The sequence below is a fragment of the Epinephelus moara genome, chromosome 19 (genome assembly GCF_006386435.1).
Source record: "Epinephelus moara isolate mb chromosome 19, YSFRI_EMoa_1.0, whole genome shotgun sequence".
Lineage (NCBI taxonomy): Eukaryota > Metazoa > Chordata > Actinopteri > Perciformes > Serranidae > Epinephelus > Epinephelus moara.
The window spans coordinates 26,060,461-26,087,677 of record NC_065524.1 but is presented as its reverse complement, the minus strand read 5'-3'; the positions used below and the strand labels follow the sequence as shown (position 1 = coordinate 26,087,677).

Here is a 27,217-nt window from a genome sequence, read left to right as displayed (position 1 = left end):
TTAAAACACAAATTCAGCTCATTTTATTATCATCTGGACTCAATGAGTCCCTCACATTGTTTCAAGAGCAAATAAATATCACAAACAACACCCACATTGTACATTAGTTTCTGTCAACAGGCATGATCCCTGCTTTAGCTTCTTGCTCTGGTTGTTTATTCACATCTGTCCACATGCTCGTGTCCCTTCAGGTGTTACTCCACAGGAACGCCTTGTAGTCCAGCACACTGGCCAGTTTATGATTGAAGGGCTGGTGAAATTCCCTGAGGAGATCTCTGGTGGCTTGAAGCATAGGACCCAGGTTTCTGTCTGCTGTCCGCCGGGTGTTAGACATGGGCCGTTTGGTCAGTGCTGCCTCCACCTGCTCCGACAGAGGACCTGCAGGGAGGATGTCAGAGTCCTTAGCAACACAGAAGTGAAGGCTAGAGGCAGACGCAGCATCATAAATAAAAAGATGGTAAGATGAAGGCACTTTTTGGATACGCACCTACACTCAGGAAATCAAATACTTTCTTGATGGTCACTTCAAGGTTGGCTGCGTAGTCCTCCAGTCGGAGAACGAGAATCTGCTCCCTGTGGAAAACTGTCAGCCAGTCCAGCAGGAAGACGATGTACATCCCCAAATTTAGCCTCACCTGTAGGGTTAAAATCAAAATACATCAACAACATAAGTTCCTTTTCGTCAACTGTTGAACAAGAAGTGTCCTGTAGTGAGAATGAGTTAACAACAAACTTACAGGTGGTAGACAAAATAATGCAAACAATACATGGAAATCGACTTTAAAGAATAAAGCTGGTGATTTTTTTCCATCAAAAAGACAGAAGCACAATAAACTGATTTGTAGTATTGTCTCTGTAGCTTGTACCTCTGTGCCATGAAGCTCCATCACTGTCAAACAACTATTAAAAACACATTAATGAGACACTCTGTTGCTCTGGGTGACGCGTTCCTTCATTATGATGAACACTGGCACATGGGTAGTTTATTCTGAGTTGACTCATACATTGTTCTGCTGCTGTAAATACTTGCAAAGTTACCAACAATGTAGTGTTTACACCCTTTTTAAGGTATACTATGCAGGATTGCTGGTTACTGTTCGTACACACAAGGCTAGCGAGCATGAAAGTAAAAGCCAACTCCAGGGCGGCAGACGCTCAGTGAATAGGACTTGGGTTGGGAGCTGGAGGATCGCTGATTCAAGTCCTCAACCAAGCATGGAGCATGGGCTGGTAGCTGGAGAGGTACCAGGTCACCTCCTGTGCTTTGCCGAGGTGCCGTGAGCAAGACACTGAACCCCCAACTGCCCTGGGTGCCTGTCCATGGGCAGCCCCTCACTCTAACATCACTCCATTTAATGCCTGTGTAACCATAATTACTGCACACATTAAATTCTTAGGCTATTTTTATAACTTCAGTTACTGTTATTTATTAATTGTTTATATTATTTATATTTAAGTAGTAATAGATTCAGCATTATTGAGTTACTGGTAAATTCTTATTTCATTGTCTTGTAGCACTTTGTATGTTGTGTTTCATTTGTATTTTCATGTACAGTGTTTAACCCTTTGAAACCTGGAGAGACATCACTTTTCTTGTGCTGCTTTCAGACACCTTTCACAAATATTCAAACATTTGAACCCTGAGCAAATAGGTGCGGTTTCTATCAAAAACATGGGAAAAGGGCAAATTTGGTAAAAAAAAAAAAAAAAGTCACTCAAATTGCAAAAAAATAAATAAATAAAAAAGGAAATTATTTTTTAAAAATGAGGGGGAAAACGAAAAAAGCTAGTGTAGTAACCTATATTTCTAATTATTATTATTATTATATTTATAATTTATTTTGGTACAGAATTGGAATTATTTTTTAAGCACTCTTTCCAAGTTTCTTTCTTACTTTTTTTTTTTAAAACAAATTTTCTTGTTTTTAATTTTCTCTTTTTTACTAATTTCTTGCAATTTTTTTTTTTTGGTAATTTCCTGAAAGAAACCAAGCCAAAGGTTTTCAAAGGGCTAAGTGGAGTCACCGTGTTCCCTTGATTATGAGCTAATTGGTTCCTACCAGCCCTTGTTTTGTGGGGACAGGTGTGAGTGATACACAAGACAGAGCGAGTGCCTCGTGCTTAACAGTCAAGAGAAGTTGCTGTACCCCTACGTTGGGATGTGTTAGCACTGTTGTGCCGCGTGGTACAAATTAAACGAAGAGGAAGAAGGAAATGTTGCAGCCCGCTTATTAGCCACAGCCTGGAAGAACTGGGGAACACCAACAATCAAGGAAAGAGGGTTACATGTATATAGATCCTGTTTGTGCATGTGTTCGTATTTTGGGACTTATAAAGTGTATCTTTTTCTTCTTCAGATTCAATTCAATTCACAAACTTCTAGTGGGTCATAAGTGATGAATTGAGAGGGATTAGTTCTTATTTTTTAAAGATTTTTTTTTGTTTTGGTTTTTTTTGCTTTTATTAGATAGGACAGTTTGGGTGTGAGGGGGGAGATGGCATGTGACAGGGGGCTGCAGGCTAGAGTTGAGCCTGTGGCTGCTGCGATGAGAACATTGCCTTCATATATGGAACGCCTGCTCTACCCACTAAGTCACCGGGCGCCAGTATACATTGTATTTTAAGAAAATCCTGCACAGTATATCGTTAAAGATTTATATCTGCAGTGGAAAGAATTTTCTTTGAGCTGAGTGCCACAGACAGGGCAGGGAAATTGAAAGTGCGCTGTTGGTGTTGTTCTCTTCCATGGTGTTTGCCAACAATAATAAAAATATAGAATAAAGCAAGAATTCTTTAACTATTCTTTTCCGTTTTTCCACTTTAAAGTAGCTTAATCAGAGGAACAAACACTGTTACCAGGATGGAACATATCAGGTTAAATGTCAGCAGAAACTGTTGAGCTGTAAACAAGCTCTGCGATCAATACTTTGATGTATGAGCTGTCAAAGCAGCCACAACACAACAACTGATACATGTAGAGACTGAAAGTGTTGGCTCATGACTTTGTATGAAAAGCATCATTAAATGTGCATGGATGTTTAGGTGAAAATACTTCTAATTGTGATCCACACTTGCAGCAGTAATTGCATTGATTGTGCCTTCAACATCTGAGTCACTAATAAAGTCATCCTGTTTGTCAAATGGTAGAATTAACTGAGACGTTTTTCCATTTAATCCAGACGCACAGACCCTCAGAGTCCTCTAGAGGGCACCACAGTGCAGCACCACCTGCTGAACCTAACATAGCAGTGCTGTGAGTCACAGGCAGAGTGGCACAAACAGATTTGTTGTGTAAACAAACAAAAAGAGCCTAATGGTGTTTTCCTGAGTGTTTTTGTTAGATTTGGGATTCTGTTTTTGTTCCAATGCTTTCCGGTCGAGCTGATTGCTGCTTTTACTGTAGTAAATCTCCCTGGATAACAGCGCTGTCACCGACATGTTGTGATTACGGGTGACAACCGACAGAGCTCATAACTCAGCTTACTCCTCGGGGAGCGCTGCCTGATAGGATATATGCTGAAGGGTTTGAAGTGACTCTGGGCGGCTAGTTGGCTGTGTTTTCTCTGCTGCACAGAATCAGGTGGAAAGTCTCAAATACGAGCAAGCTGTAATTAGTAAGACAGTTAAAAGTGAGACAATCATGTCAGCTAACCGGCATGGCGTTGGAGAGGCCGGTGTCGTAGGCGCAGGAGCGAAGTGACCTCTCAGACAGGCAGGACTGAAACAGCTGCACGGAGTCTATGACCTTCTGATGGAAGTCCTCAGCTGACTTATTGGCCATCTTGAAGTACAGGTAGTCAGAATAAAGTCTGGGAACAGAAAGAAACGTTGTCAGCCAGCTGGATCTTTTAGAGGACATTTTGCTGGATGATTAATCAGAGTTATGATTTAAAATAAATATGCTCAGCCGTAAAACCTTTTTAGAAGGAATCCAAACCGAACAATACCTCTCCACTGGATCTCTGAGCATGATGATGATTTTGGCACCGGGCTGGACTGTGTGGATGAAGTCCTGAGCCAGGAACGGAGGCTCTGTCTCCTCCCTGTATCCGTGAAGATAGCTCCAGGCTTGGTTGTCCCACATAGTGGATGCACTGGCTTCACCTGTCAAGGCATTGACAGTCTGAGCATCACCTTGGGTAACAACAGTTCATTTAAAATGCAGCGAGTACGAGTGCAGACACTCAGGCATAATGGGGCAAAAGTTGAGCTGAACTTTGCAGAAATATGCAAGAGATGTTGCAAACGCTTTCCTTATCTGGGAACAGTATGTCCTCTAAATCTATGTGTGAAGGAATTTGTGACAGTGCAGCTGCAACGTTTTAGTTTAACAAATGAACAGTGTCATTTATTATCAGCAACAATGGAAAGAAATATCCAAATAAGGAGGAGAGCAGCACATATTCATCAGAGAAAACCTGCAAAACCATGTTAATATTAAGGATTGCCCTTCAAAAGATCAACGCTACCTCACTCTGAAAATGTAATTTTTGTAAGTCATTGTTTATTCTCTGCTGTCTCTCAGGGCTGAGCCCAAAGTTTGAGTCGGCCTCATTTATTTATAATCACAGATGCATGGAGAGTGAATAGAGGTGGTTGTGACAGCACCCAGAGGTGTTTGAGATTCTGTGTATACTTCTAAAGACACTCTGCTGTTTCCCCCAGACCGCAGAATATCTAGAATATGTGAGCACCGCTGCAGTGCTCCTGAGGTCACAGCCACTTGTGGGAAATCCACTCAGAAAGAGCAGCAAAGCCAGACAATAAAGGAAAAGGGAGACAAAAGAGACCTGTAATTTGAATCGTGCTCTGAATCCAATTCTGTTCAAAAGGTCCTCGGAAAACGTCAAACGAAAACTATGAAGGCGACAGGTTATTCCATCTGATGCACAATAGACGGTAACAATACCAAAGCCATACTCTCACACACAAACACTTTCACATGTGTTCACCTGTTATGAGTGCGCGGTGGTCTCCAGATGAATTTCCACTGAATCCTTCTTGGATGTTGTGAGCTGCCAAGTCAAACAGATCCAAGTAATCTTCCACAGGAAAACTTTCGTGGAAGCCATCTTTGAAACGGATATAACCTGCACCCCAAGGAACACCAAAATAATCACTCATAATATACACTTTAATAGATTTCTTCTCCATAAAACTCATTTAATGGATTGTATAAGCTTTGAATCAGGTTGATTTAAGAGCCTCAGTGACTGGAGGATAATCAGGAGTTGTTTGCTCATGTCAAGTACTTACATGCAAAAACAACAAACATACAGAATATCCAAATAGAGACAGACAAACAACAAAGAGAGAGAATAGTTACACAATATACTTTTTAAAAAAAAAGCAATTTACATATGCTTTACAGCGCTGTCTGCAAGCGCCTCACAGTAAAAGCTCTCCAGGGACGACAATTAGTGCAGCATTTTATTGTGAAGCAGCTGCACAGGGTCTTCACTTATAGTCAGTGGTGGTAGGTTAGTTTTCTTGCCTGCAGGCTGGCAGTTTATCTCTGCATTTGGAAATGCATATGCGATTGAATAAGAAACGATTGTTATGAAATATGTGTTCTCCTGATTTTATTTTGATCATAAATTTTTAAACATGGCGAGCAGGATGTCAGATTTTCACTACTCTGTTATTGTGGCCAAAATAATTCAAAATAACAAAATGGTCATGGTATCTTTAGAAAATTTGAAAAAATAAAAATAATAATAAAATAAGATGAAATAGAATAAATACAAAAATAAAATAAAATAAAATAAAATAATATTATATAAAATAAAAAATAAAATGAAATAAAAAATTAAATTAAATTAAATTAAAAATGCCTTAAGTCAAATGTATCTTGTGTGAGTCAGTTCCTTATTACTCTGTACAATCTTAAGGGTGCAGACATATATAATGAATGTTAAAAGGTAGAAGTAACAAGCTGAGGCTTCAGCCTACACCTTTTCAGTTCTGTTTTATTTTTCTTTACTTTTTGTTTGTGTTTCTTCTTATGCTAAAAAAGCATTAGCTTAATGTTTATGTATTACCAGTATATTTGAGTTTTATTAGTTGGAAAATGACCAAAATAAATTAAACTAAACTAAACTACACCTTGTTTATTGTGTGTTTTGTCTCTATTTTGGTAAATAAATTGCACTTAAAATACAACTGTAGGTGTTTGGAAAGGGAGACAAATCTAAAAACAGAGATAACATAAAATGATTTAAGAGGCAATAATATATTTACATGATGTTATGTGTGTATTATTAACACAATATCAATATTTCATGTTTTAAAATATCATGATTATCATCAATAATGGTATATTGCAGCACCCCTAATTCTAAATCAGAATTTAATGTTTGAAGTGTAAACTGTGTACAGTTTAAAAAACAAAAAAAAAGATACACAATATTGGATATCTGATATGCCGATATATAACAACTCATTTGGCTGATAACCAATACCAATATTTATATATCCCTTTTTTCCTCCATCTAATTTTAGTGATCATGTATGTAATATTCATGCATTGTGCAAAATAAGAAAAAGCATCTTGGCAGATTCTGATATTATTGTGCATCCCTAATAATTTTCCTAAAATGTATAATGAAAGTGCGTCCTAACCTGACAAAACCTGAACCAGAGGATAAAGAAATATGGCCGCAACAATATAATCAGTGGAAGGTGAGTTCCAGTGATCCACTGTATTTGGTGGTTTCACATTTACAAAGCCTGGAAGAAAAGTTTAAATGGAAGATGGAAAAAGATGGTTGATGTGGAAGACTTTGCAGCACTGTCAGGACTCATGACTGTTTAATTCTTTATATGTTATCAGAAGCAAGTAAATTGATTTCACTGAGCTTAGACGTGCGTTAGAAGGTGATGGGTTCATCCGCTGAGGACTCCAGTATTGGTTTTTGTTTACTTTAAGCAACACTATCAATTAATCTGACTGATTTCTTTGAAGATACATAGTCTATCTACCAGAGGAGTCCTAGTCAAGATGAAGCCTCAAGTTCATAAAAGTTTCTCACATAAAAAAAACAGACTTTACATCACAGTTACTCTAAAGTAGGGCAGCTAATGATCATTTTCATCATCCATTAATCTGCCATATTTTCTAACTGAATCATTTGGCCCATAAATCATCTTAAAACAGTGAAATATGTCCACATTTAATACCCTAGAGCACAAGGTGGCATCGACAAATGCCTTGTTTGGTCTGGCCTCCAGTCCCTAATCCATCCATCCATCCATTTTCTAACCGCTTATCCTGTTGAGGGTCGTGGGGGGGCTGGAGCCTATCCCAGCTGGCACTGGGCGAGAGGCAGAGAACACCCTGGACAGGTCACCAGACTATCGCAGGACTGACATGTAGAGACAGACAACCATTCACACTCACATTCACACCTATGGACAATTTAAAGTAATCAATTAACCTGCATGTCTTTGGACTGTGGGAGGAAGCTGGAGTACCCGGAGAAAACCCACGCTGACATGGGGAGAACATGCAAACTCCCGGGATCGAACCAGGAACCCTCTTGCTGTGAGGTAACAGTGCTAACCACCATATCACCGTGCCGCCCAGTCCCTAACCAAAAATACCAAATTTACTTTAATGTAGCAGCTAGTTGGTTATTAAAATAGTTGAAGTAATTGTTGCAGCTCTATTCTAAATCAGTGAATTTGCAACCATCTGAATTCAATCCTCCGTTATACCTAGCCTCCAGCATCATCATCCATCCATCTCCTGATGACTCACCAAAGCGTTTCCTGGTCCACCAGTGTGGCTCCTTCATCGTGTTGAACTTGACCTCCGGGTGCAGCAGCAGCCTGTGGAATAGGTCAGTCGTGCCGCACTTCGGCTGGCCGATGATGTAGAAGAACGGCAAGCAGCGTAGACGAAACAGTTTGCCGCCTCTGTGGTACAGGTGCTCGTAAAAGTTTGTCCTCAGTTTGTCGCACATAGTCTTGAAGCTCTTTGAGCGCAGAGTGAAAAGGTTCCTCTTGTAGGGATCAGTGCCAAGTTCACCGGAGAACTCCTCATACCAGCAAGGGCTCTTAATGCCAGACAGGAAATGGCGGGGAATTACAGAGAACAGCTGCAGAGAGGGACAAAATGAAATCAGGGAATACTGCAGCCCTTTGGTGGAACATGAGTTGGAGATGGATATCTTGTTTTTCTTTGGTGAAACTGTCAGAGGTAAGATTTGTCATCCTTGTGAAGATTGTAGCTTGTGGTGCTACAGCAACCTTTTCAAGATGCTGAAAGACGGTAGATTGTACTTTGATAGAGAACAGCAGCTACTTTGAATTCATGTCATTTACACTGTCCGCAAGCAGTTCTCATGAAAAAGCATCAAATCATCCATAATTTAGGGCCACATGGCATGACTTTGCAGCCACAGTATTTGAAAACTCAGTGAGATATTCACGTGTCTGACACTGACACATAACACTAATTGGTCTTCAACTTTCTGACTCACTTGTGTTTCTACTGTATGTGCTTTACAGTGTTACCGTCAGAGCTGCTCATGCCTCGGCCATAAACACAGCAAAATGATGTAAGGTAATGTGCAAAAGCATGATGAGAATACGCCAAAACACGAGGGAATTACAGCACATTATCACATAGTAACAGCAGTCAGTAGGTCCTGAGCACCACTTAGCGAGACATGTAACCTGATATTAACCTAACAGCCCTACGAACTTCGGCTCTAGGTGGAATCAACACCTCTGTCAGTCTCAGCAAACACTGTCATTATGGGCTTCACCAAACCTGTGTTTAATGCAGGTGTTTGTTATTTGCCAGTCTGCTCTTATTCACTTTTGTCAACAAGAAATAAAGCACTCGCAGTGGGTATTTATTAGCTTTTTCTAGTTTGGATCAAATTATCATTTGCCAGCATATTTTTAAGCAAAACCATTGCATAATCGCAGCCTGTAACTATGAAAAAACACCTTTTGTTTTAGTTGGCCCACTCAGGTACAGCAAAAATGAGTCAGAACAATATTTCACAGACTTACATGAGCGTCCGTTCCAACGATATCTTTTTCATCAGGCACTTTCCTGGGTGTGTATTCCAGTTTGGAGCTGATGATCTTCACCAGAAGTTTCATGTCTGTTAAATTATTTTCAGAGGAAACTACAGCTGCTGCTGCCGTGCTGGTTACAGCTGCTGCTGCCGTGCTGGTCGGGACGACCACAGGCCTGAGCTGATAGGGCGAGGGGGTGAGCAAGAGTCCTTTCCTGTCCCACGTCAGGATGTAGGAGGCCATGACGATAAACGTCAGAGTCAACCCCATGAGGAAGCTGACCACTTTGACTTTTGAGATGCTCCGCAGGTTGGTCAGTGACAACTGAGGAATCCACTTGACGTCCGGATTTTCAGTCACATTCGCGTGGCTGAAATCGAACAAAGTCCTCACAGTTCTTTTCCCATGGTTCTCAGCCATGGGCATACTGTGGAGGCTGAAGGTGTGCTCCGTTTGGAGGTTGCTCCCATATTTGCAGTCTGATAGAGGCATGCTGGCATAGACACGAAGTAGGCATGTAGAAATTATTCCCTCATAATAGATCACCTACGGGTGGTTGCGTGTCCTGATGTGTCCATTCATCATAGTTTTTAATCTGCAGGTCATCACTTGTCTTCATTTCGTCTTCAGCAGGGCCTCCTGTGAATCAGAAACACTTGTTAAAACATGGCTTTTCTGACATGGCTTCAGTTTCCTTTTCACCATAAGTGCTGCAGCGTATTTCCCTTTGAAGTATTTCAGTCATAGGAAAGGTGGTATGAACGTGTTTAATATTAGGGTGTTTGAGGGAGCTTTAGCCCCCCTCTGAGGGATCTGTATGTGCATTTATAACTACACTCCTTTCTATAGAACAAGTCACCTCTAAAAATGTTTTGAGGTCAGCTGCAGAGTGTGTGTGGTCTGCTGCACGGAGATCCAGTCCTTTACGGTGAGGGCTGTATAGCACATGCAAAGACGAGCTCTACTAAGAGACTTTCAAGGTCAGAATAATAGTTGCTCTGTAATTCAAAACTAAAAACACACCATCATTCTCTGTGAACTAAAAGCCTGCAGAGAGCTTTATTTTGTTAACCTGGAAGTATTATTTTCAGGATCAAGGTTTTTCACATGAGGTATTGATACAGGTGGACACACAGTGTGGCAAGTGCACACATTTTGTTTTCTTTTCCCAACACATGAATAATAAGAAAGTAGGCTTTGTTATTTCTAGGGTCCAGTGCTAATGAATTGCAGACATCGAAGTGTAAAATTCTCTGACAGGTCCGCAGCCAGTAACACACATCTTTTTCTTTTGTTTGTTAGATTTAACAATCCCACTGGACCGGGGAATGAAACCCTCCACCAGTTCCAGTGAACTACAGGAATTCTCTAATTTTACAGTGTTTGTCTTACAGCACAGCAGGGGCCTGTTACAGAGCAGCTGACATTATGTGACTCAACATGTTCGCACTTACATCATTAAAGGTGCAAATTCAGAGAAAAATGAAAAGGCCACTTCATCTCAGTCATCTTAGGGGACATCACTGGATTGAGTCTGATGGAAGACGCTGTCAGGTTGCATTATGGGAAGCCTAGGATATAGTCTAGCTTCAAATATACTAAGAACTAAGTGTCAGGATATCTCAAGCTGTGCTGCTTTGATTTGGACTGTTGTTTTCTTGTTTTTTTAATTCTGTGTCTTGTGTGTCCCCATCTTTATGCGAGCACAATACTACAGTATAAAATCTTCTTAGCAGAGCATAATGTGGTTGTGTCATGTAATGTGTTAAAATTATGTGCCGGTACCCAAAAACAAAACATATTTAAAGTCAGTTATGAATGGTTGCAGTTTTTAACATGTGGCTAATGTTGTGCAACATATTCAACAACTCGTCAAGTACTGGCAGTGGGTCTGTGGCCCTACATGTCAAACCATTACACTCTAGGTACCCTTCAGTGTCAGTTTTGGACACCCATGGACGATGTGTCAATTTACGCTTGTCACATGCATGGTGTCTTTTCAAAATAAACTTCTGTTTTCACAGGAAATGTACAATTTCCGCTCATTTATCACACACACTCTCTTTTTAAAACAAACTTAGATAAAAAACACCTCCACTTTTAGATTTATTTCCTCAAGTTTAGGAAACAAAAGCATGAAGTTAGGTTTAGAACAAAAATCATGGTTTGACTGAAAATAAGTTAGTTTGTTACTAAATTTAATGTAATATCACGTGACACATGTCACTAGCATAGTATGCTACACACTATAATGGAACATGGGACACAAACGGCGGTCTCATAGGTGAAAGTCCAGAGTTCTTTTTTTGTTTTAAGATAATTTTTGGGGGCTTTTTGCCTTGGACAGTCTAGGGGTGAAGGAGGGATGACATGCAGCAAAGAGATGGAGGCTGTAATTGAACCCTTGGCCACTACAACAAGGACACTGCCTTCGCATATGGGACACCTACTCTACCCAGTAAGCCACCAGACACCCCAGTCTGGAGTTTTTTGACCAATCCACCTTCCCTCCCACTTGCCCTGTGCGGACTTTCCTACTCTTTATACTACAACAGTTGCTCAGAACGCTAAAAAATGCCACTTCCTAGTCCATCTCATACCACTGTTACAGGGTGCCTCGTTTTGTCTGTAACTTACTCGGTCTCAGTATTTGACGAGTTGGTAGTGAGACTGAGTTGGTGAAACAGTCACAGTTTGGTTAGGTTTAGGGAAAAAAAGGTTTACAAAAACACGCATATCGAGGTGACAAAAATGAGGAGCTGGACAGAAGAGCATGTAGAAGATGGCAAGATAGAGTCTGCACACTAGTTGATGCTCCTATTATTGTTTTTTAGTTACCAGCAAGGTGACATTTGACCATTTGATGAATGCTTGAAACGTCACCTCAATGGTTTCAAGAAAACATTTGTAGGAGCATTAACTAGTGTTCATGCTCTATCTTTCCATCTCAGGAAACAAAATACTTGATTAAGTTCAGTACAGGATGTAAGTACGTCATACCATATCGCTGTTATGCAAAGTATGTAAGTAGGTGAAGCTAAGAAACCTCAACGTTGACTTTTGGTTTCACATGATACACAAACCGCAGTCTCTTCGGTGAAAGTCTTGTGTTTGTTTGACCCAACCACACCTCACCTCACCTTACATTTTAATTTTAACACATTATGTGGCACCACCACGTAATGCAGTATTAAGTGGTCATGGTCATTTCACATATTTTTGCAAGACCAGGCTGCCCATAACTCTCCTTTTGGGTCCCTCCCACCCCACCCATCCTGGACCTTACAGGCACAGAGAACAGCTATTTTAAGGATTTTATTTTAGTAATAACTTCTTTTCTGCACGAAATGTTTTCTCGTCCCGCCTGGTGCATGTTCGCAGCCCAGCGTTCCATTAAGATACTCAATACACAGTGTTTGCTTGCGACTTGCTCACAGCCTTCACCTCGTCCCTGTTTTAGTGTTGCAAGACTTCTATAAGTTGTGCGTTACTCAAGCAAAGTCTGCATGAGTGCGGACTTGCTGAATGTGTGCACAGGGGGCTTTCAAAGTCCACAAGAAAGCCCTCACACACTTGCAGATTTCATAATGGGACAGCTCTGAGCCATTGCAGACTTATCAGGAATGCACGGCAATATCTGCAAGCTTGCGTGGGATTGGGCAAAGAACTTATTTTTAATCCCTCTCTAGAGGTGTTGTGGGCCTCATTTAATGAAATATCAGTAGACAGAGGTGGGCTCTTTAAAATGCCAGTGACACCACTTGCTAAATACAACTGACATCTACAGTAGTTAATAGTTTAAGTTATTAGTGAATTATGCTGCTTCTGATACTAATCCTGAACCCTGCTATATCCTTATTAAATGTTATATTTCCATATGTTGGTGTTGTTTTTATGCTTTTTAATGATGTGTGAAGCCCCGTCTAGCTGTGGTTAGAGAGGTATCATATTAATGGATGCTAGTCTCATTTTGTTCATGCCTCTGCATATCTTTGTTTCTACAAATCCAGGTAATTGTTATCCTCTCTGTTCCCTGTAACTACCAACCCAGTGTTCCCATTAAAGATTAATGTCTTGTTAGAGCAAAAAATTCAAAGTGAGAGAGAAGAGAGAGATTTGGAAATGTGACAGAGCATAAAGAGGACAGTGAGAGTCAAGGGTAAAGCACGACGTGGAGAAGTGAAGCAGCAGAGATGAGAAAGAGAAAAAAGAAAACGTGTGAGAAAGAGCAGGAAAGACAGCCTTTAGACCTCTATGGTCTAAAAAATCGATCCGCAGCGGAAAGAAAAACAGCAGGTGGGATTGACTGAGGTGAAACTCCATCATAAAAATCCTGCTGACTCAAAATGAAAGCCTGCATTCATCTTTGCATTAGATGCCTTTGTTGTCCTAAGTGCACAAAATGTCAAAACTTATCTGGTATCAAAGGCAAAATGAGATATTACTCCTGCTTTTGGTGCAGTGTGTTGGGTTGTTTATCCTAAAAACAAGTTCAATTATCTAAAATCTTGATTTAAGATTAATCTGATAATGACACAAGATAAAGGCTGGGCAGCATATTATTATATCAATATCATGATGCAGTACAAGAGTACATGTCATCTTAGATTTTGTATATTGTCATATCACAAGAGTTGTATTTTACTGGTTTTAAAAGCTGCACTGCAGTAAAGTGATGCAATTGTCTGAACTTACCAGACTGTTGTAGCTGTTCTTTCATTTACCTGTACCCACTTTGTCTTCATATTCACATTACTGATGATTAATTATGAAAACTCTCACTGTACAAATATTTACTTAAAGCACCCAAAGTCACCCCTACAATATTGATATCGATGTATCTGGTCATCAGGTTAGACGGTTGCCTCACAGCAAGAGGGTTCCTGGTTTGAACCCAGGGTGGAGGAGCCCTTCTGTGTAGAGTCTGCATGTTCTCCCCATGTCAGCGTGAGTTGGGCTTCCTCCCACAGTCCAAAGACATGCAGGTTAACTGGTGACTCTAAATTGTCCGTAGGTGTGAATGTGAGTGTGAATGGTTGACTGTCTCTATGTGTCAGCCCTGTGATAGTCCGGCAACCTGTCCAGGGTGTATCCTGCCTCTCACACAATGTCAGCTGGGATAGGCTCCAGCCCCCGTGACCCCTGACAGGATAAGCGGTTATGGAAAATGAATGAATGTATGGATGGTCAAAAATATTGTTATATTCTAATTTTTTCTCCATAACACCCAGCTTTGCACCAGATATATGAAGCCAGGCGATCACCAAAGGTCTTACAATTCATCCTGAGGGGGACGTGTGTGTGTGTGTGTGTGTGTGTGTGTGTGTGTGTGTGTGTGTGTGTGTGTGCACCATGCAATAGTTGTTTCAGTTGTTTTATATTTCACTAAAAAACACAAATGTCAACCTAGAGAAAAAGGTCAGGGGATCGCCGAAGTTATAAAGACTGATCCTCTGGACAAAATAAATGTCTGTACAAAGTTTCATAGCAATCCATCAAATAGTTAGTTTCAGTCTGGACTTAGTATAGTGAATGTTATGATGGTGATCCTGGTCAGACAAAACTAGGGGTCAAATCACATCACATCACATCGTAACAACTGCTGTCTTGATGAATTGATGGCCTGGATGTTAACAGTCCCTAGACAAATAACCCTTATCTGTTTGGTAAACCCCTGCCCTTCCTGCCAAAATTCCTATTTATAAATGGGCAGATTGCCATGAAATTTCAAGAGCACAACTATGCTCCCACAGGATAAACTTTTTCCATTTTGGACACTGAGTATCCCTCTTTCCCATCGTCGGGTCAGAGTATCAGCTTTGCACAAGATATGATATGAACGAACACGCAGACTGCTGTGAAATCTGTTGACTCTATTCAGGCTGAATGGGTAAAACCATCTGACTTTTATAACCTATAACTTTTTATTTCTAAAGCCACTCATGAGGCCCAAGAGCTGCTATTTCTTACATTTCGCAGACATTAATATAAACCTGGGAGTCTTCTCTGGCTAATTAATAGGCTTGTAACCTCACTCCTCTCCTGTTCACATTACCTGTCAAGCAGTGACTGCGATTTGTTTTGTTTTTTCCAACACAACCAACAAAGTCCAATTTGAAATTACACCTTATGTTTCATTCAGTTGTTTGAAAACCAAGTCTCTCGTGTACCATCTTAAGACTTACTTGTTCTGTATCATACAGATGTCATCAAGCTAACTGGATAAAATACAAGTTTGGGTTTGCACACTGAGGCCGATTTTTTTTTTTTGTCTGGTATTGTTGCACGTCTAAAAATAAATAGGATTTCACGTTATGAAGTCCGAAACCTTTGCCCTTCATCAAAACTTTTGGAACAGGTTTTATTTTCTGCATTTTCGCATCTGTCAGAGCCGTTTGACCATGAATCAGTGAAGAAAATGTGGCAAATAGAACGAACAGAACACATCGGAATCAGTGTGCAAGGCTTCTGTGCATAACGATTTTTTTCGGATGACGTATCACAAAAACGTCGCCATCTTAGTCTTTTTGGTGACCATATTTGGATGGAAGGCTAGAGCGGTGAAGAGTGAGGGGAAGATCTGTCTCACAGATTGTAGATGCCTCTAAGAAAGTCACTCTGACTAAAACTGTTTTTGTCCTTGTGATAACTGACGCAGTCTATGAAGAGGGCTGGTGTTTTCTGCAACAGTGTAGTCAATACGACCACGAGGGGCATCAAAGATGGATGTTTTCTTATTGTACACATACTGGCTTTATTTATCACATCTTCAACACACATAAATGTAATCTGTAGATTAGGCCACTTTAAGGAACTGTAAATAAGTATTAGTTTCTTCTTTTTCCTCTCACATAGGCTATAATGACATATACTCTTTACCAATTTTTAATAACAATATGTTCAGCTGTTGTGAAGGTCCATCATATCGGTAGCTTGTGGCCGTTACATGGACAGACCAAGAAGCTCATTATTTTTAATTAGCTGCAGCTGTACAGATTCCACAGCTGTGTGTCAAATCTGGAATTCAACCTTTTGCGCTGCTGATAAATATTAACAAAGTACAGTCCGATGTCTTCCTCCGTCGCTGTGCTTCCATCTAGTCCTACCTCCGTCAGACAGAAGACAAGGTGACACTGTATTAAAACGTGATTGCATTAACTGTGACCTTTTAGATTTTTGATGGGCTCTTCTGCTTCTGCTTCATCTATGCACTGAAATTCTGTCTCGGGTGTTAGATTGGGTGCAGGTTATGCCATTACATGAGAGTGTCTTGCACCCTCTCATTTATCCCCCTCTATCTACCCTTTGTGACAAAATGATGCCAATCAGCCTCAACCCAGTCTGTGCTGCAAAGATACCAGCTGAACAGCAAATGAAAATCAGCATCCCTGCAGAGCTCTTCCAGACACAAAATGCTGCATGCTGTATGCAGATGCACAACTCAGTTTAGCATCGACATGAAATCTTAGCATTTAAAAAAAGCTTCCACAAATGTGACGAATGCCGTTAGAAAATCCACTGTGACCAAAAAATCTGTTAAAAAGAGAGGCAATCAGTCCCAAAAGCCGGCACTTGTTACACACACAAATTCTTGCCTCTGCTGAAACATGTTTTAATCATGTCTTCACGTTTATAACTGTGTAAACAAACCCTAACCTTGTATAGTACGCTCTGTGACTGGGACTTGGCTGAATCCCAGCGCTGGGAAATGGGAGGCACAAGAGAAACTAATGCCACAAAAGGAAATAAGACAGCTTCCCTGTTGATGGGGAAGTCAAACAAAGACGGATGGGATACCAAAACTGCAGTAATAATAGAACTTTCTCGATGTGGATGAAAAAGAAATCAGGACAGAAAATAACAATTACTCCTTGCTGGGAGGTACTCTTTCTCTGGCCATTTTCACAATCAGATTATGGATAAAATCTTGGCAGGATATCTAACAGCTCCCTAAGAGCACAAATATCTCAGGAAGTGGGCTTCATCCGTCTCATGATGCTGAACTAGTCCTCCCTTTTCTTTTCACTTCCAACTAAGAGAAACGATGAGCGAGGTTGATTTTCTTTCACTGGAGAATGATTTTTGCCTCCACAGGAATCTGACTCCTTAATCTATTAAACAAGCAGGCTGTTGAAGCTATAGTACAGTTTAAACAAAACAGACGCGTGCTAAGAAAAGCACCAGAAATGTTAACCCTCTTGTTTAACGGTGGTGCCTGTCTCAATCACTCAGGTCACCACAGTCCACACTGACATCTGGACTGCAGATGTGGTCCTCCAAGGCTAAACTGTGTATTTGTGCATGCATGTAAGTGTATATATTTGCATGCATATGTTTTTATAGTACCGGGTTGTTTGCTTTAGCTGCGCTTTAAAACCGATGTGACATTAATAACAAGGAGAGAGCATTTGAAACGCTTGTCCTACTGTTTAATGAGTGCGATGGGAGAAGCAACGGGCAGGTCTGAAGGCAAGAGGTGGACCTGAGGTCACTTAAAGGGTAATTCCGGTTTATTAGAAGTTAAATGTTGGTATTATTCCCTCATTGCTCAGGAAAACTACAGCAAGAGCGGTAAGTTAAACGACCACAACATCCGACTGTAAACTGCACAGATGTATTACGAGAACTGGCCCTTCATTTATTCCAATGAAAGTTACTCACCAGGCACTTACAAAGAAAAATGCTCTTCAGGCATTTTCCGACCCATAGAGCATGCACATTACAGTCCTTCTCTGGCTGAGTGGGGTGATCTCCTGCTGCTTCTCCACATGTACGACATTAAAACTATTAACTTCTATGGCTGTTCAAGACCTTTTCATGTTTATTGGAGCTGGAGCTAATTGTGGTGAGACTCACTTCCAGCTCTGTGATGTTCAGGGAAATTAATCCATGCTGTAGTCAATTCTTCTGTAATGATTGGGGAAAACACAGACTGTTTCAGACAGCAGGTGTCATTTGACCTGCAATTACAACCACAGCCACAAAGCCAGAATCACAGCAGACAGTTTAGGTTACTATTTTGCCTTCTGCAAAAGCTTAGGCTTAACTTGTGCTTGCATAAAATATATTGGATCATCTCACCCCTCATGTTTCCTGCTTCATCTGTATTCTGAAACAGGTCTTTGAAAGGCTGTGCCCTCTAGTGGCTGCAGTGATTATTATGCAGAGAAGGAAGTGATGTGACGTAGCAAAGTGTCAAACTCAAAACGTATTGTTGTATAAAGACGAAGGAAGTCCATATAGGGTGGGCGGGAGGGATGGTGAATTGGTCAAACAAGCACAGGACTTTCAACCAGGACACCAGTGTTTGTCTGAAATCAGCACTGACTGTGTAGTATAGTAGCATGTGTGGCATACTACACTTGTGATACATGTGACGTCTGTCAGTTACATACGTGGTGCTATGTTAGAAGCTAAGGTAATTATTTAAAGCCAAACCATGATGTTTTTTGTAAACCCAACCACCTCATTTTGTTGCTTAAACCTTTCGAGGAAGTTTTATGGCTTAAAGACTGTTTCATAACATTAAAGATGTGTTTAAAACTGCAACAATTCAGACGGTAATATATGCCATTTTGGAAGTCAGTAAAAAATCAAATTAGTATGTTGTTTCGGTATGAGAAAGCATTGTCTAATGCAGTGGTTCCCAACTGGTCCAGCCACGGGGTCAAGATTTCTCCTAAGTCATTAGTTCGAGGTCCACACAGTTTAATACTTTCAGCGTCATACTTGCGTTTGGCCAAATCATTGAGCTAGTTTGCTGTCTCCGTCAAGTAGCTGTCAACTAGTCACTCACTCTACAGCAGAAAATGGCACTCCATAATAAAAGCTCTGTGCTGGAAATTTACTGTACTTGAAAATAGTGTTTTATTACAAACTTGACACGTGTGCAAGTTTCTTGCGGTCCATTCAGAATGGGCCAGTGACTCACTTCTGGACCGTGACCCACCAGTTGGGAACCACTGGTCTAATGTGACCCTAAATTAAAACACCCACCAGTGGACAACAGAATACCTCGTATATATAACAATCACAGTTTTAAACATGTGTTTAGCTTTGTGAAATGTTTCTAGTTGCACCAAATCATTGTAGTTAGGTTTAGTTAACAAAACTCCTTTGTTAGGTTTAGCAAAAAAGATCATGGTTTAGGTTTAGATAAGCATGTTTGTCTCTATTGTAACATAACATGACATATATAATGTTATAAGACTAAACATTGACTTTTGGTGTCACATGGGACACGAACATCAGTCTGCTGGATGACAGTTCTGTGTTTGTTTGACCCGTCCACCCTAAGAAGACTTTGTTGCTCCTTATACTACGCTGACTGACTCCCTCCTCTGCTCCTGTCATAGTTACAACAGCCAGAGGTTGCTGCCTGACAATAAACGTAAATATGGGTTGTAAGTGCTGCTAATATAAAAAACCTGTGTGGTTGTATTTCAGAGGAGGACAGGCTCATATCCCCGTACCTCTGCAATTAAATTAAAGTTTACGAACAGACCCCAAAGATTTGATAAACCATAATGATCCTCAGTGTGCCCTATTATATAGGCAAATTCATTCTTGTCAAGAACATCTGACCACAGTCAAAAGTCGAATATAGATTACTGAAAGCCTGATTGAGCTTATTGATTTCTGTCAAGCTTCCAGTCGTAAATGGAAACAAAACAGCATGTACTTACTCTTTATTGCTGCCCAAGGACCATGGCAAAACCATCCAGTTACATCTGAGCAGGGTAACTCCTCTCCCCATTGATTAAGCAGGCAGAAAGCGTCAAAGGTTCAGCTGGGGCTGTGCTGCTCTCCTCAGACCTGACACATGTATCTCCTTAAGTTGCAACCAGGAGAGCATTTGGCTGCCGATTACGCTGATGAGAAATGCTCCAAGACAGAACTTGTCAGCGCCGTTCAACTGCCACGGCTTTTGATTGTGTGTGACGACCTACTACTGTAAATCCTGTTTGCACACACACAAAACACGCACATCGTGACATGTAGCGGCTTGTGCTTGTTGGATTTCTTTATGAGCTCTTGGGAACCAAATCTGTTCACACACTCAGCGTGCTTTTTAAAAAGGTGTGAGAGGTACAACTGTTAAGTAACTCTAATTTTAAAACCCTCATAAATAGGCTGTAATTATTATGCGTCATCAACACAATAATTATATCTTGTGAGTCACTCATGACTTCTGTGCCTATGTTTCACTTTGAGTTCTGCCTGATCCCACATTATAATGCGTTAAGACATTTGGGAAATATTTTTCCTGGCTGGTGACTCATTTAGGGCTACAGCACATATGCAGGTGATTAAAGCACATTTCTGAGCTTTTATTGTTGTTTTTAATGTATTTCGAGGTAAAATCTTTCAACAAGTAAAGTTAAAATGTTATAAAATTATCACTTCAGAATAATCTTGGTTTCATAATGGCCTGAGCACTCACACTGCAATGCATATTATGTTCTGTATACAGTGCACAGTGCAGTGAGTCGATGCATTTAACTGAGCAATCCTACCATGCATTAGAAAAGTTATTTTGTGGGATTCATGCACATTCAACCACCAAAAATGACAGAATACATTTTAAATCAACTGCAGCAAAAGAGAAAGCACAATTGTAGAGAATGATGTTCAAACAAGACATCATTGGGTGGATAAAGAAAAACAAACTAAGAAAAATCCTGGTGAAAACATCATCCATCAGGAAATTACCCAACAGGAGGACAGCTCTAGCAGAACAACAAGGGAGTGACAGTTGCGGATAAAGGTTTGCCTACACTGAATCATCGTTTCTACAACAGAAATAATGCAGAACCCATCTTGCATTACTGAGGATAGTTGTCATCTCGAGTAAAAAACTACCATCTCTTGAAATAGAAACTCTGAGCTGTTGCCAAAACAATTTAGCATCATGCAAACCTCCCACATTCCTAATGTGCTCTGTTACAGAATCCTTTTCTTCCATTTGTGGTGGACCCCCACAGTCCAGTCTAAACAATCTGATATGATTCAACCCTCCTGCTTTCCCTCTCCCCTCTCATACTTTCAGCATTACCTAAGCCTTCGAGCATCAGCCTTTGCCAAAAGAAGCATGGCTATGACATCTCGGCAGCCCCGGCCAGACATTTGTTCCGCAAACTCGGGGGGCAACCTAAAACCTTCCTGCCCACTAGACCTGACAGAGTGCAGAGCTGGGCGCAGCAGCAGTGAGTGAGTGAGTTTTGGCTTGCAGAGTTATGGAAGGTGGAGAGGTGCTACAAACTGTCACCACACGCTCACCTCCCACTCCGTCTCCTTCCAATTAACAATAAAATACAACTTTAGTGATTTAGAGTCCACAGAGGCCGGTTTGTCCAAAGGTCATCTGCCTACTTGTCAGGGCCGCCGCGCCGCAGCCCCCTTTAATAGACCAGAATGGGGAGAGCAAAGGGGAGGACAATGAACTTAAATGTCAAACAGAAACTGTGAGCGTGCAAACATCTCACACATCAACAGATCTCACCCCAAACCAAACCCTGGCAATGAGCTGGAAAGCAAATACACAGGTCACTTCATGGCTTGTTTGCTGGGATGTATGAGAGGAACCATTTAGGGGCATAATGGAAGGAATTATCCACGGGGGAATCTGTCATACAGTCAGACGCAGACAGAGAACACTCCAGTTTGTTACGTTACAACAAACAAAATAACAATTACAAGATAAGAGATGTTGGGAAGCGTGTGTACAAATGTTTACAGCTGTTTATCTTCGCCTCATGACACACAGTCCTGCTTGTGGTTCAGTCTCTGGCAGACCAAGAAGTCTTTCACCCCCCTGAGACATGACACTGAGATATTCTACAGCTGTTCACTGAGGGGGAAAATTTAACCAGGAGGATGATACTTTCAAGCATTACAAAGTCTCATAGCTCATTTTTGGACACTTATCCTCCAGACATCTTTGTCTTTTCTAATGTTTCAATTAAGTTTAGCCTATTATGGGGCGTTTCTGCATAAGCAGGCTGTCTATTCACACACACAGCTACACTAGTCTCCTGTCAAACTGTCTTATAACACATTACCAAAACGTTTCCTTTGGAATTTATGATAAGAAGGTGAAAAATATACAACAATTTTAATATCATGATAATGAACTTTAAAATCATTGAACAATAAACTGAGGTATAATCTGTAAACACACCAAATCTAGCTACTTTGTCCTGTGAATGATTCTTTTGTTGAACAAAAATACTCACAACACTGTAGTTGAGTCGATTCACTCCACGCGCCTTTTGTGTTTCCGCTCACGAGCCATGATGATAAACGCCAATCAAGGCGACTAAACCCACCTGACGGGCGTCTGCGTGAGGCGATAAGTGAAGTAAATGTGAATGTATCCTCAGTATGAGCGGGGCTCATGTTGACTGACGCCGGCTGCTGGGTGTTTGACGCGGAAGACTTTCCGGAGTCTCCATCTGACTGAGCTCCCCCCTGCGCGCGCCACAGAGTGAAGGAGAGGAGAGAAGGGGAGGTGCGCGTGAGGCGCAGCGCAGGAGACACCGGCAGTGGCGCGAGGCAGTCTTATCTGCATTTCAACCTCGAAATGCTTTTGTCGATAAGGTTTGACGTGCAGTTATGATCAGGGCCGGCTCTAGCCCATTGGCTGGCTGCCCCCCCCCCCCCTTCCTTTCCTTTCCTTTCCACTACAATATACATCATTTTGTATGTAATAGAGTTAAGTATTTCATACATGGACAACAGGCACCAGAATGGTCTCAGAATACTTAATTTTACATTTTACCTGTAGTACTTTAAGTGTGTCTTGGTGCTAACACTTTTTAATTACTTTTCTTAAAGTGACAGTACACCCCAAATTCAAACATAAGCCCTTTTTAGATAGGAACTGTGCCTATTTGCAGGAAAGCCCAATCAGTCTTTTTTCAGCGTTGGCAGTATAAAAACAAAATCGGGGAGTGCCTACTATTGTTTATACAGAATGCGCCTTTTTCAGGGCAATAGGGGGCGTGAGCAAGTAACAAAACGTATGGCTCAGCGTCTGTCGTGACCAGTGACGTGGGAGGGAAGCCGCAGCTAGTCAGGTGGCGATTCTCTCGTAAGTTGGCCCGTTCTTCACCGTTCTCGTCATCTGACGGTTAATGGCCTCTTCGTTTGCGAGGACAAGGAGGGTGGGCAATCCCTTGTCTCCCCAGTTGCTCATCTTTACAGTGTCTGTCAGGTTTGCGTTTCCTTCTTGCTACTAGCTGCTCGCTGATTCCTGCTATCAGCTGTTTCCTGTTTATCCACCGCCAGTGGCTCGCACGTGCGGCGTCATCAACAACTCCTCCCACAAGTCATCAACAGCCCCTCCCATTGCGGAAGGCCGCCTCTGTCTTTTTAAACTAAAAGGGTTCCGCCAATATGACTACACTATGAGGTGGAAAACTGGGCACCTTGGATCATCTCGCCAATCCGGCTCTGTGTGTCTTAACGCTCTCAGCTGGCCGGCAAAACGGCCCAAAATCTGGCAGTGTAAAAGGGGCTATAGGCTACATGTTTTTCCTCCTACCTGTGATGCTATCAATTGAGATATTTTTTTGTGAGTTACTGAGTGTTGGAGATATCGGCTGCCGAGATGCTTGCCCTCTCTCCAATGTAATGTATGTATACTCTTCTAGCGGCCTAGTCGCTAGAAAAAAATGTTGGCATTGTACATTTCTGCAAAAAACAAATGTTACATATGTGCGTTTTATATGCATCATATCAACTAGGGATGCACCGAAATGAAAATTTGTGGCCGAAGCCGAAGCCAAATAATATTAAACGTTTGGCCGAATACCGAGTACTAAATACCGAATATCGTTGTTTAGTTTTTCATTAGTTTTTACAGATGAACCCCCCCCCAGATTAGTGTTGTCACGGTACCAAAATTGGATCCCACTGTACGATACCAGTGAAAGTATCATGGTTCTGAGTAGTATCACGATACCAACGAAAATGAGGCAGATGTGCCTTTTGTCATTTATAAAAAGATAAATCACTTTCCTATAATACATCAATGATATTTCAATGGAATAAATTACTTATTGACTTATTCATACTTCAAAAACAGCATTAATCAGTGATGAACATAGGGGGGATCAAAATAAAATAAATAAATAAAATAAGAATCAACCAGCCACCCTCCTCCCCTGACAAGTCCCTTCATAAGTAAAGAACAGTCCCTAAAGTGCGGTGAGGTTTGTGGGCCGTGAACGGCTCGTTTCTCCTCTGACACGTCACATACCTGTGTTCGGCTGGCTCGGCTGTTCAGGTACTTCTGGGCAGTCATGACGCCAAGAAGAGGATATTATTGGAGCCGACTTCTCCGTCGCCGGTAAGCCGATGGCCGCCGTATTTGACAGGAATACATTACTGTCTGTGTCTGTGACCCCCGTTCAACCCACAATCGGTGGGATTCGCCTTTCGTTTCTGCTGGTGGTTGAAATCTGTAGGCTGCTCGCACAGCGTGTTGAATGATTTAAGCCTATTTTGCTTGCTCAAAACTATTTTTAGTCGCAAATGCGAGTGCGGTGACGGACGGATCGCCACACTGCCAACATTTTACTCCGGCCGTCATGGCACGCTGTTTGATTGCGTTATCAAAACACGCTGCTATTATTCGGCCTTGCTTTTAACTTATTCCACCGAATACCGAATGTGTGTTTTTTTGCAATATTCGGCCGAGTATATTCGGTTACCAAATATTCGGTGCATCCCTAATATCAACAGTTCTGAAGTGACTATTATGTGAGCTGTCTTTGTCATCTGCAGGTGAAGGAGATTAGTGAGTTATTGCTGTGTTTTCGCCGGCTTTTTAGCCACCAGATGCTGGTGTTTTTTAGCAACCTGTGGCTGTTTTTCCTCTGGGACAGTGCCATAAAAAGCGGTTGTGTCTTACTGAGATATTCCTGCATTTTCAGCTGCGATAGTGCCGTGAAAAGCAAGTACTTTATTGGCGTCTTCCTCGGCTGTAGCGTTAGCCAGCTCAGTGGTGCTAGGTGAGCTAGCAGTAGATGCATGCTTCCTTCTGCGCAGTGACACTTATGGTGGGTGTAGTTCAGTAGAAAGAAAATAGTTCCTACATCAAACTGCTCACAACAAGGTCTGTGGATTATCTTGAGTCATGATTCTTGGAAAGAGACATTGCTGTTGAGATTTTTTAAAATGTTTTTTTGTTTGCTTGTTTGTTGTTTTTGTATCGCTTTGAGCACCACAAGCTGAGTGCCATCTAGTTCCAATATACATGAGAGAAGGCAGACATCCCTATGGTTGAAATATCCAACACTACGCAACTCAAATATATATTGATTTTGGGGTGAACTGTCCCTTTAAGATACTTGTATTACTTGTAACAGAGTATTTCTATACTGTGCTATTACTATCTTTACTGTTCTTCAACCATTGATTAAAAGTTATTCTAATTCATAAAATGCTCAAACACACTTGACTGGATTCAAGACTCAACAAAAGCAACTCTGCTTTCTCCCTGGGTTAAAATCTGTGACATAAATGTTGTTTCATGTATTGAGTTTTGCCCCTTATTAAAGCTAAAGCATCATCTCTAGTGTTTAAGGCCAGATTTTGATGCACAATGCCCCAGTGTCCTCAGGAAGCCCCATATAAATCAGTAACATACCATAACATGCACACCATTTGCTTTAAATGGCCGATTTTATTTAATTTGGCTGCATCACAGCGGTTTCTTTTTTATGGGCAAACCAGACTCTTTGAATACATAGCAGCACTCCAGCCTTGAAATAATCTCCACATTACTTATTTAATCTCTGTTTGGATGTTCACCCCTGTCCTTTATGAAACAAAAATGAGAAGGTACTGAAGTAAAACACCGTACGGCTTAGTGCGATTTGGGGAATAGGTGTCTTTGAAGCTCATAGTTAATCATTCAACAGCTTTCATTTTATGTTTTTCTTAATTTCGAAACTGTATCTTTAGCCTCTAGGGCAACTTGTTTTCATCTGACTAATGTTTCTGAAAGCAATATTGTGCAATCTGGGACTTTTATTTCTTACGTAATATCTACGGTATATCTCATTATAACCGAAGAGCTGTCATGTGCGCACACGTAAAAACCACTTCATAATGTGCCTTTAAACTAACTAACTTCGCTGTTATGACTCACTGTGTGAGTGGGAGTCTGTGTGGATGTTTCACAGTGGCACATTTGGCCTAATGATAAAACCACAAGCTCTGCTGAAATGAAGCTGAACTGCAGGTCCACACGAATGTAGGGCAATGGTATTCATCACTGTGTTTATAAAGGATAGACCATATATTTATCTAATTTATCCCTTTCAAAATAAATCTGTGGGCATGTTTGCTGTTTGTCATTTGCCATCTTAAGACTCTGAAGGAAAAAAAAATGGAAACATCCTTAGAATGCTCAGAATAATCCAGGAGCTACAGTACAGTTTATAAATAATGAATATTATAAATATTCTTGCCTTATCTACTTTCACCTCAGTGAATTTGTTATCAGTAAAAGTTCAAAAGGTACACTAGCAAACTAACAACACACATTTTTGGTGCATCTATGGTCACTACCATGTCTTTCAGGCCTGCCCACATAAATGACCGGGCCCCTAAATAATTGTCCAGTGAACGGGGCCCTACTAAAATCCGCTTTACTCATATCAATGCATGTGCTCTCTTTCTTCTGCTACACCATAAACTGTATATAAAGACAGACGACACATCTCCACTTCCTCCTACTGTACAAAAATGAAGCCAGAATCCCAGATACGGCCCCTGCAATCTTGTGCTGGTGATGTCATTTGGAGTCTGTTCAGTAGCAATCTCCACGGTATCAAGTTCTGCCCATACACCAGTCCCACCAACTGCAAGCAGTGCCATTGATCGTGAGCACACCGATCGGTTCACACAGCAGTAAATCATGATTGTCAAACCCCCTTGAATAGCATAAATGACCCAGTCTCACTCTGAACTTGTTGAACTCCGACGCTTGGGCAGTGACTTGTGGGGTCAGACACTGACGAAAAAGACATCCTTTAACATCCACATAATATGCGACCGGTCGCCGTCATACTTAAATGGTGCTAAGCAGTGTCAGGGGGAAACGCGGCGGGACAAGAACGAAAGTTATGGTGGCGAAAGTCCTAGTACGCCGCGCGGGAGGGGTGGTGGATGG

The 27,217-nt window shown here is 41.2% G+C and overlaps 1 protein-coding gene across 1 annotated transcript; it reads right to left on the bottom strand.

Annotated features, from left to right (window-relative positions):
* On the bottom strand, positions 1-22,409 carry LOC126407059 (carbohydrate sulfotransferase 15-like). Its single transcript, XM_050071723.1, has 8 exons — positions 22,269-22,409; positions 9,025-9,672; positions 7,760-8,099; positions 4,953-5,090; positions 3,948-4,104; positions 3,653-3,809; positions 488-635; positions 1-378 (listed from the first exon to the last, which is right to left on the bottom strand). Exons 2-8 carry the CDS (start codon positions 9,523-9,525, stop codon positions 188-190), a joined length of 1,632 nt encoding a protein of 543 aa, XP_049927680.1. The 5' UTR covers positions 9,526-9,672; positions 22,269-22,409; the 3' UTR covers positions 1-187.
* Positions 22,410-27,217: the final 4,808 nt, after the last annotated feature.